The sequence below is a fragment of the Aplysia californica genome, unplaced genomic scaffold (genome assembly GCF_000002075.1).
Source record: "Aplysia californica isolate F4 #8 unplaced genomic scaffold, AplCal3.0 scaffold00658, whole genome shotgun sequence".
Taxonomy (NCBI): Eukaryota; Metazoa; Mollusca; class Gastropoda; order Aplysiida; family Aplysiidae; genus Aplysia; species Aplysia californica.
The window spans coordinates 404,756-416,431 of record NW_004797928.1 but is presented as its reverse complement, the minus strand read 5'-3'; the positions used below and the strand labels follow the sequence as shown (position 1 = coordinate 416,431).

Here is an 11,676-nt window from a genome sequence, read left to right as displayed (position 1 = left end):
AGAAGGGGGAGATAAGGACGATAGATGTTTGATAGGAAAGAAGAAGGAGAGATAAGGACGATAGATGTTTGATAGGAAAGAAGGGGGAGATAAGGACGATAGATGTTTGATAGGAAAGAAGAAGGAGAGATAAGGACGATAGATGTTTGATAGGAAAGAAGGGGGAGATAAGGACGATAGATGTTTGATAGGAAAGAAGAAGGCAGCAAACCACACCAGAGCACCCGCCAAACACCCACAAAGCAAAATTGTTGCCAGCTGATGTCATGATTAATTGAGTAATCGACTACACATCCTCGAGAGGAATTTGTCTATGGCAATTGATTTTGACATCAGCATGACTTAGATTTATGTATAAAAGAGAAGAAGCAGCAGCAGCAGCACATACCTGGTTCAGTGAGCCTCATGATATCATCTTTCAAGTTGGTCCCGCCTGTGGTGACCATGCACCGGCAGCCTGTGTGTTTGCTCAGCTCAATGCAGATCTGGCTTGTCTGCAGGGCCAACTCGCGAGTAGGTACTATGATCAGCGCTGGAGGGGACAAACAAAAAACAATTAAAAAAAAATTTTTTTTGTGTAAAAATAAAATTTTGCCACTCCTAGAGTGGGTTCAAATCTAAGTTAGTTTCAGTAGAAGGTTTTACGGCTCCCGGAAACAGCGGGTTACAAGAGAGTGACAAACATACAAAAGAAGTAGGGAAATGATAGTAGGATTAGGAAAGAAAAAGCAGCAGTTCCCTGTTGTAGATCAGGCACTATCATGAGCATGACATGGATCAGCCCATTTACAATTTTACTGTGCATGAACGAGAAATGTCCCCCATTTGGGAATGGCCTTAAGGCACTTCAGTCAGTGGCACCGCCCCGGGGGGTATTCAAATCTAACACTTTCCCCCACAGGGAAAAAGATCAAGAGGAAGACCACATGTTTTTTAAAATAGTTTTAGTAAATGTTTACAATATAAACAAGAAGGGGAGATAAAGATGATAGATGTTTCAAAAGAAAGAAGGAGCAAACCACACCAGAGCACCCGCCAACCAACCACCCACCCCCCCCTCCTCTCAGGGGGAAAACAAAGCAGAAAGAACAAGACAAAAAAACAAACAACAACAAAAAAAAACCGCGGAACCAAACAAGACATGGAAGATAAAAAAGACCGATAAGTCTGAGTAACACAAAAGCAAAAAACAAAAAAACAACGAAAAACAGACTTCAAAACGATAGTCTGAGCAACACACACAAAAAACAAACAGACTTCAAACTGATAGTCAGATTAACACAACAACAACAACAAAAAGACTTCAAACCGATAGATTAACACAACGAAAAAAAAAAGACTTCAAACCGATAGTCGAGTAACACAATGGAAAAAAAAAGAAGACTTCAAACCGATAGATTAACACAACGAAAAAAAAAAGACTTCAAACCGATAGTCTGAGTAACACAATGGAAAAAAAAAGAAGACTTCAAACCTCGAACGGCACTCACCTTGAACCATGTTTCTGGTCGTGTCCACTTTCTCTAAGCAAGGAATGGCGTATGCTCCAGTCTTCCCCGTCCCGTTCTTCGCCCGGGCCAAAATGTCGCGGCCGGTGAGGGCGATGGGGATGCTGGCTTCCTGAATGGGCGATGGCTTCTCCCAGCCCTTCTCAAAGATGCCCATGAGCAAGTTCCGCTCCAGGCAGAAGTCTTCAAACTCATTGCCTTTGGTATTTGTCACGTCCTTGGGGGAGAAGAGAAATGGTTTTATCATCAATAATATCAATTCAACCACCCTCCCAACAAATATCATCATCATCATCCAGTGCCAGATCTGTGACAGACATCAGTGATCATGGTTCTCCATTCGTTCCTTTGCTCAGATGCTCTAAAAAAAGGTACGTTTCCCTGATCTTTCCCTGTTGCCCATTTGTTTAGGATCCCTAAGTATGTTGTTCTAGGCCTACCCCCGCCTTTGTTTACTATCAATTATGCCAGTGTGAGCTAGATGTTCAAGACTCTTATGTCTATTCAAGTGTCCCAAAAACTGCACTTGTCGTTTCCTGATTGTTTTTAACATTGAGCGTCCCACGTGGGCTGCATCAAGCACTACCTCATTTGATTTCTTTTCCTTCCACGATATATCTTAGCAGTATAAGAAACCACATTTCTATTGCTTGTGTTTTATCTTCACTGTCTTTAGTGATTGTCCAGCATTCACAGCCATATATATATAGAGAGAAAAAAATATACAAAAGTCATTATTATTTTTAAAAACTATCTTACCGATGTCCTGATTCTTCTGTCTGGTGAGGGAACTCTCAACTTGGATTTCCATCCCTGGTCACTGGGGAAGACAAATTGTTCAGACATTTTGAAACTTTAAATTAAAAAATCCACTGTTCATTTAATTTTGTCTAAAACACAATTTTCGTTTACATTTTTGTATTATATATATAAAGTATTTTTGTTTTTTTGTTTTAGTAGAGGTTTTACGGCGCTCGCAACAGCATCAGGTCATGTGAGTGCCAGAAGCTTAGAGATGCTACAAGAGAGTAACAAACATAAAAAAGAAAAAGGGGTGATATGGACGATAGATGTTTAATAGGAAAGAATCTAAGCTAACCACACCAGAGCACCCGTCAACCACCCACTTATATTAAGCGTTATGACATGTACAACGATTGAAATATATTGTAACAACGTCAGAAATCTTTACTTCAAGATTTGTCAGGAAAATCAGCAGCAACTGTCAAAGACTGAGGTCAGCCTTCGAGCATTTGAATCATTGGCACTTACTCGGGATTAGTTTGCAATAAAAAAATTTTAAAAGGCACATCCACATCATAGTGCAGTGGGTGAAAACCAGTTGGGTTGAGAGATCTGTGGAAAAGTTTTGTTGTAGTACGAATTTTACTCAACTTGCAACACAATTAGGAATTATTTGATCAGTTTTAGTTTTAGTAAGATGAGTTTTACTGTGACAGCACTTGCAACACAATAAGGTCATATAAGTGCCGAAGATTATAGGTGTAACAAGAGAGTAACAAACACAAAAAAGAAGGAGGAGGGATTAATTAACAAACACAAAAAAGAAGGAGGGGAGGAGAGATAAGGACGATAGACGTTTGATAGGAAAGAAGGAGCAAACCACACCAGAGCACCCACCAACCAGCCATATTATTATTATTAGGTCAATAATTAAGTTCTGAAAATCATGAAAAACAAGGAAGTAACATACACACAAAACAAAAGGGAGGAGAGCGAGATCAAGACGACAGATTTTTTTAGATTGAGGAAAGAAGGAGTAAACAACACCAGAGCACCCGCCAACCAACAACCAAGAACGACAGAAAAATGGAAAGAGGTAAGAAGAACACAGCACACTGGAGTCCTACTACTACTACTACACCGATCCAGAAAGCACTCACTTGGGATTGTCTGTTTGTCTGTTCTCGTCTTTCAAAGCCATTGTCTTTGTCTGTGATGGGGGGGAGGGGGGGAAACTTGCTCGCTCGCTCAAAACGTGCAGTCAACACAACGAAAACTTGAGACCGTGGTCACAACGCTGCGTCTTGAACAGCTCCAAGAATGCAGAACAATACAATAAAATCCAGCCAACAGACGTGTCCAGTCCAGTTATATATGTACAGCAAAGTAGGTAACAAGAATCAAATTAGAAATAACACTGGCCCTCCTGACTACTTTCTTCGTCAAAAGCCGAACAATTGTTTGTGTCTGGGCCACAACAGTCAGTCACTGCGCACAAGTTCGGAAGCACTCAGTACGCCCCAAAGTTTCTCAGAGTGTAAAAAAAAAAACAACAACAATAAAATCTCTATTTATTTTTTGTCCAAATGTAGTCCTTTCTCTCAGACTCGGAGAAACATTGCAACGAATATACACACGAATCACACCAACTTCAACACATGATCCTCTCGGACAGCTCCAATTTCTCACAAGTACAGTAATTAGTCTGAAAGGACAACTCTTTCAAAGTTGAAACGAAAACACCACTCTTCCGTCGATTCCTTTTACACTCAGCAAAGAAAGTAGAAAAATCTGGGGAAACAAGACAAGAAAGGTTACATTACATTACACATCACAAGCAAACTTACAAACTGCCGGGTGCGAAACGAAAAAGAAAAATTTGCAAAGAACGACCCATGAAGTACTAATGGAAAGCAAAGAGGCAGTGCTATATGAATTACTTTAAAAAATTGGTTTTTTGTTTTAGTAAGTGTTTTACGGCACTTTTGCAACACAATAAGGTCATATATAAGAGCCGAAGAATAGAGGTGTTACAAGAGAGTAACAAACACAAAAAAGAAGAAGGGGAGATAAAGGCAATAGATGTTTGATATGACAGAAGAAGTAGACCACACAAGAGCACCCGCAAACCACTCACAGATGGCATCCTCAATGTCAGCACCTACAAATTTCCACAGAGGAAAGACAACTGAAAACAAGATAGGCAGGTTTAGTACTAAAGAAAGATACAGTCAGACTGTATTGCTATAATATAATCTTACCTCGATCAGTGCAGGGCATTACATACGAACTGAGGGAAACAGCCTGAATTTGGATTGTGAGAGGGTGGAGTCAATACATCACAAAAGTGGGACTTGGAAGTTTAACATGACCAGCTTGTAACTATGGAGCACAAACCCAAAGTATCAAAAGTGAAACTTTTAACTTCATTTTACTGTTCGCAGTTAGGGGTGAAATCCATGTTTTAGTTTAAGTAGAGGTTTTAGTTCAAGTAGAGGTTTTACTTCCATTCACACTTTGGCCTTCTTCTTTGCTTTCAATGAGATTTCCTATGACAGAAAGCATTCAAAAGCTACAAGTGACATTTTCCCCCTTTGCATATAATTAGCACTCTCGTTTGAATGAGTGCTGAAATATTTCCCGACCCAGCATAAAATTGTAGAGGCTTTCTAGATCTGGATTGACTTAGATCTGCCAGTGTGTGTCTAATTATCACCCAAGGTTTAGGTTGGCCTTCAGCCTGTATTATTACATCTTGCAAAATTAGAATCTATATCTAGATAGATACTAGGAAAGATGAGAAGTGACCCGACCTGGGTGGGAATACTCAATTCCTAAACTCTATTTTTTTCTCTCACCTTTCCTCAAATTTTCACCTAAGCTAAGGTAGGCCTACAATTTAAATACAGAAGTACTTCCGTAAGGAGCGACCACCACAACAAACACAATAAAGAAGAGACCTAACCCAAACCCTACCCCTCTGTTCTACTCTGTCTGTTAGTGGTCGCTCATTATGGAAGTCCTCGCAAATACTCATTCAGTTTAGATCTAGAATCTAGGCCCACACCAGTGCTACTATCTGTCCCCGTGATTTTATGCACCCCGCATAATTTAGCAAAATTTGATCATTTTTTGTATTTCTGATTATTTTCCTTTATCATTTTAAAATTAACCGAATCGCATAATTTCAAATTTTTGGGCTCAGTTGCATAATTTCCTAATTTTTCTTGCATAAATCAACGAGGACAGCACTATGGTGGGGTGGAGAACACCCCCCCCCCCCAACCAAAACGGAATAAGAATAGAATCTAGATCTAGATTTAGTAGGGGCCTAGATCTAGAAACTTCTGGAGAAAATCCATCCATGACACTAGGCAAAGTCCTTCAGGCTATTGGACATGGTCTTGGTGCCCTTAGTGTTATCTGTTGTCAGAGCTGGTTGTCCGGTACTTGTACTTACGTTACAATTTTCGGTACTTTTACTGTACTCTGCTACATTTTGAGAACCAGCACTTTTACTGTACTCCGATACTTTTTATAAAAGTACTTTTGAGTACTTTTCAAGTACATTTTGAGTACTTTTGAAGCTTAATGAAAGAATAAGTGCCGACATTTCCAATCATAATTTACGGAACAAACACCTGGGCAGGCACAGCCGATCAACCAAGAGTTAAAAGTTGAGATTAAAGAATTGCCCGTCGCGTCAAAGATCAGCCACTCTTGTGAAAGTGATCACATGCGCTGTAAAACTCCATGAAACGGTACAATGATCCCCAGCGGGATCACACCGAGGTGTGAACTGACCGATGGGCGTTTCTTTTCCCCAAACATTGCACTCGCTTCTGAGCTCGCCACCTGAACTTTCATCCCTCGCTGGGTGGGTTGAGCCTACAAGTTTGCTCCAGGCAGGATCACATCGAACTGTGAACTCTTCCCTGACCATTGAAGTTGAAGGCAGTTTTTCTCTATTCCCGAAACTGCGAGACAGCCTGAATTTTAATTATTGTGGTCACAGCGTAATGGTACGTAACAACAAAGGCGGGGGGACTCAATCAGAGATGGAAGGCTACAATTTTTGGACAGGTAAAGGGGAGAGGCAACTGGATAAACGTAGATAAAGACCTCGAGACGATATGCTAATGAGTGTACGGTATAATATTATGGCTTGCCTCATGCCACCATGCTACTGTGATTGGTCATCAAGGATGACCACTCTTTGCTTGCCATATGTCATAAACCTACTCAGGGTCACGTCAGTCCTTGGGTCACTGTAGATTCTTCCTTAGCTTCGAAGGGCTAAGATCCCATTTATTTCCCTTGCTCCCGGGCACTGGGATCTTTGGCGGAGACTACTGTAGTAGAGAATTTTTGGTTACACTACACTTACTAGACTCTAGGAAATTACATGACATAGGCCTATTTAGGTTTGCCGTGGGCGCCGTGGACTACACAGTGTGACCAAAATCTGTCTTACCACTATTATAATCAATTGAAACTGAAACTGAGTTCTTAATGTATATCAATCTAACAATTTTTTAGGCTACCTAAATTTCTTTTTTCCTTTTTTTGTGGTTTGTGATTAAGGCTACCTTGATTCCTTGAGGATTTGTTAAAGAAGACAAGAATTCAATGCACTTTTTTTTGCTGGCCATTTTCATCAATTTTTTATTTTCTTAGATCAGCTTTGTCTCTACATTTTCCAATTTTGATACTTTTCCTACTTTCCGACCTCTAGGACTGACTTACATTTGATCATATTGTCTTGCACAAACAAATTCTATTCATAATATCACTTACTCACTAGTTGCGTCTGTTTGTTTGCTGGTTTTTGTTTTTGTTTCAATTTCATGGACAATTTCCACCTACGTTCAGCGCGTATATTCAAATGCTTTGTATACTGTTTACATTATTAATAATAAATGGCCGAATTTGTCAAATATACTAGATATGTTATTCAATATGATGTTTTGCATTAGCACTAAGTGTTTTAGCATAGAGTAGCAGAAAGTACTCAAAATGTACTCATAAGTACTTTTTTAAAAAGTACTTACAAGTACTCAAGTACATTTTACAGGAAAGTACTTTTACTGTACTTAAGTACATATTTTAGATTGTACTTAAATTTGTACTTAAGTACCTTTTAAAAAGTACTTAAACAGCTCTGTCTGTTGTCTTAGTTTAGTTTTAGTAGAGGTTTTACAGCGATCGCAACTGCATACGGTCACATGAGCGCCAGGAGATTAGAGGTGTTACAAGAGAGTAACAAACATAAAAAAGAAAAAGGGGAGATAAGGACGATAAATGTTTGATAGGAGAGAAGAAGCAAACCACACCAGAGCACCTGCTCTCAACCACCCACAATCTGTTGTCTTGTGCTGTGGTGTAGTGAAGGGACTCTACAACTAGAAGTGTAGACTAGACTCTAGTTGGCCAGAGTCGGGGCTGCTAGAATAGCTGTTGGTAGTGGCAAATATCTTTGACAAGTCTAAAAAAAGGCTACCTCTCTATTCTCACCCGGGGTGAGAATAGCAGTTGTAGGCCTCTCACCCGGGGCGAGAAGGCTAGCTCTAAATGGCTATTCTCACCAGGTGTGTGCTCACCACTTGGTGCATCGGCTCAGGCCGATCACTCCGACTCCAGGTGAGAGGGCAAACCTTTTGGCTATTCTCACCCGCTGTGCGCTCACCATGATACCAGTGTAGTAAACACACGTTCCAGTGCTGAGATAGAGAGAGAGAGAGAGAGAGAGAGAGAGAGAGAGAGAGAAAGAGAGAGAGATAGAGGGAGGGAGAGAGAGAGAGGAGTAGTGAGAACTTCTGGGCACAACAAAGTGGGAGACCAGCTTAGTTCGGCTCAATTTCAATTCGAAAAGTGAAATTTTTTATAGCATAGCCGTAGCATCTTTGTAGACGGCCAAATTAGTTTACTTTGGGTATTTTTTTTACTTTCCCTCCCGTCTCACACTCAGTCAGCTACCAGTTTATTTTCTACTAACTATTGATGCGCTGAACACGAATATCAACTTCATTTCCGTCGCAAATTAATGGTTTTTGAAATATTTGATTGTTTTTAACCGAGATAGACAGGCTTTGGCTTTGGACCAATCGGGGGCTTCCAGGGGGGCCTGCCCCACTGGGGTAAAAGAAAATCTGGGGGGTTACAGGGGGGCATGCCCCCCTGTTTTTACACCCATAATTTGATATTTTACAGTTAGATTTGAAATTGTCTTGAAAATAATTGATTTGCGACAGTTTTAGTGGCTTTATGTGTGATCTGCACAGCAAACAGTACAGCAGTTTGACCCCTGAAACAGTGCATCTGTGTGCGGGAGTGAAAGTAAAAATTTACCTTACTTTGTGCTATAACATCATTTTTTTCTTTGTTGGGCTATTGTTAATTTAATCGGAAGGACTTCCGTAACCAGCGACCACCCCATCAAACACAATAAAGAAGAGGCATAGACCTAAGATCTAGACCTGTCCTAACCCTACCTTGGGCCCCAAGCCCAAGCCCTCAATCTTGCTCTGTCTCATAGTGGTCGCTCGTTACGGAAGTCCTCCCATTTAATCATCTCTAGATCTAGATCTAGATCTACACCAAAAAGACAGTAGGCCTATAATTTAAAAAAATAAGAAAACAGGTCTTGCTTCACATTGGCTGAGCCAACGCTGGCAAGTCTCATCTGGGGTGAGAAGTCGATCGAATATTTATTCTTCCCTAGGGAAGTTTAATAGCCACTTCCCTAAAAAAAAAGTGTTCAAGAAAATAATCCGACCCAAGCCCAAACCTAGATCAGATATCTAGATCTAGATCTAGTAGCCCTCTGATTAACTCTGTGTAACTGAATTCCCCGAGGTCTGAGTGTCTGAGGACTTCGATTTTAGTGGACAGCTGATGGCACTGCCTGACTGCTGATCTGATGGTAAACACAAGTTTTACCCTGCTTCAATCTGTAAGAGCTTTCTTCATTGTTCAAAATGTTTACTAAACCTACGGCTGACTACATTGCAAATTAGCTCTAAGTGTTTCAAAGTAATAAAGAGGACTAAGACCGAGTACAAAGACAAATGAATAAGACGGAAATTCAAATCTGCCAGTCGACCAACACAAAAGAGGCGGTAGCTGGAGAGATCTCTTGGTGATTGGAACCACGAATTTCTAACAAAACAACAAAGTAAGCAGAAGCATTTTAGGTAAAATATATACTAAATATTAAAGAAAAATCTGTGAAGATGCAAGAAATAAAACTTACATCCTCATACAGCAATCTAAAAGAAGTTGATGTTGAAGATTCGGGATACACCCACTTATTTACCTTTGATATTCACCAATATGGCCGAAAGTTAGGGTCAACAAGACAGCATTGCCAGATTTTCAAACGAGCCTCGGGGTAGCCTTTGTAAGATATACACAAATGAAGAGAGAAATCTAACGGTCTGTGTTTGTATGTGTGTTTGAGAGAGAGAAAGAGAGAGAAAGAGAGAGATAGAGAAAGGGAGTGAGTGAGTGAGATAGAAGAGAAGAGAGAGAGAGAGAGTTTGCTAGCGTTTGAAAAGTTGATTCTATGTAGGCCAAGCTGACAGCTGACTTTCACTCTCTCTCTGCTTATGGTGTTTGTGTTTGTGTGTGTGTGTGTGTGTGTTTGTGTGTGTGTGTATGTGTGTGTGTGTGTGTGTGTGTGTGTGTGTGTGTGTGTGTGTGTGTGTGTGGTGTATGAGAGAAAGAAAGAGAGAGAGATATAGAAGTATTATTATAATGAGGAGGGGGAAATTCGAAGAAAGACCATGTGTGTTTGTGGTTGTGTCGACACACGAGTGTGTTTATGTCTGCCTGCACGCATGTGTGTGTGTTTCTCTAAGACAGTCAGATGAGAGTGTGAGAGAGAAAGAGGGCTTAAAAAGTGAATGAACATGAAAGGTTTAGGCTTCGGCCTACCATGAAGAAATCTACAGTAAGTTCTGGCAAACTGGCAAATCGGTCTCGAAAAGCCCCACGAGAACCTCCATTTGGCTACATGCAAATTATAAAGGTCATATCATGCACTCGACCGTTTACAAAGAGACGTTCCGACTTCGGCCATTTTACTATTGGGCTAGGCTACCATACAATGTACTTCATTGAATCAGTTGTCTTTCTTACGGATCATTGTGCGTTTTGAAAAGTAAACAGTGTTTAGCACTGTCAGGTAAGGTTTTTCTGGTGCAGTAAAGCATTTTGTTAAGCGTTGTTTGGCATACTTCATCCTTGTTCATTTTGGAAGCCCACCCTACCTCCCTTATTCAAACCCCAAGAGCAAGATGGTACATTCCTCGTTTTTCTTTTTGAAGTAGAAAAAAATGGTTCCGTCCGGTTTCTTCATCACTGGAGACAGGGTGATTGGGTAGACTAACTGATCTTTAAACTCTACTTCATATTTTTAGTGTGTGTCTTGTTGATCCAGCATTATTTTCCACAAAAACTACCGTGGTTATTTAAATAGAACTTTCTTTTGCATAATTTATTTTCCGGTTCTTAATTTCAGGATCATTTCAATGGCAGCCATGTTAATAGGCTGTGACCCCTTTTCTCTCAGTTTTCCGGGGGTACACCCCGTTGGATATTATGGTCGAACCTGTCATCCCCATAGGTCATACCCATTCCCCCACAAATCGTCGTTTGCTGTGGTGACGATTTGATGTGAAGGGGTGTCTGATGTCTGTCCCTGGGAACGGCCTCGTTGATATTGAGCGATAGGGGTGAGGGGTTAAATGGGGACAGCGAAGTTCACCAAGGGACACCTCGTCTTTGCTTCATCATAATAAAGTCAATGGTTTAGCCTACGTATGTATATATATATTTATTCTCTATAGATTTAGATTGTGCACCACGTAGTTTCCTGATGATTTTAGATCTAGAAGATCTACCATGGACAAGAGTCAAGAGATTATAAACATGAAATAATAATCCTGCCTAAAATCCTGCACTTTTTAAAAATCATCTTGTCTTTATTTATACTAGAATCTAGATTAGATCTAGATTTATTTATTTTATTGTTTTATAATTGTCATTGCTTTCAGCCTTTCTTTAAATTTCGAGTAGCCTACAACAGTGTTTACATTTCTTTCGCCATCTCGTGCGAGACGTGCAAGGATTACAAAGGAGTAGATCTAGATTTCTAGATCTATTTATTTGTTTTTTGAGATTTCAAAGAAAGTGACACGCTCAGCTCAAAATATAAAATTATGTTAAGGCCCTGCTGAAGGCAAGAATGCCAGATTTGAATCATTTGCTTTTAAAAAAAGTACATGTATGGTCTATTTTATGATCTAATTGATTGAATTTTTCTTTCAATGCACGGGCCTGACCACACACCCCACCTCCAAACAAAACAACAACAAAAAAACAACCCCAAACAAACCAAACCTGCAACCTACCACCCCCCCCT

At 40.2% G+C, this 11,676-nt stretch overlaps 2 protein-coding genes across 5 annotated transcripts in view; one reads left to right on the top strand and one right to left on the bottom strand.

Moving 5' to 3' along the window:
• Positions 1-9,591, bottom strand: part of LOC101857439 (ATP-dependent RNA helicase cgh-1) — a gene marked incomplete in the record, with an annotated part of 21,307 nt that extends 11,716 nt beyond the window's left edge. Inside the window, 5 exon segments of the mRNA XM_013087923.2 lie at positions 389-532; positions 1,491-1,725; positions 2,268-2,328; positions 3,413-4,043; positions 9,505-9,591. Of these exon segments, the coding sequence (XP_012943377.1) occupies positions 389-532; positions 1,491-1,725; positions 2,268-2,328; positions 3,413-3,453 (481 nt within the window).
• Positions 9,592-10,173: 582 nt separating this feature from the next.
• Positions 10,174-11,676, top strand: part of LOC101857208 (probable nuclear hormone receptor HR38) — a gene marked incomplete at its 3' end in the record, with an annotated part of 7,561 nt that continues 6,058 nt past the window's right edge. For 2 of the 4 annotated variants that reach the window (XM_013087921.2, XM_013087922.2), the window contains 1 exon segment: positions 10,754-11,072. 4 annotated transcript variants of the gene reach the window in all.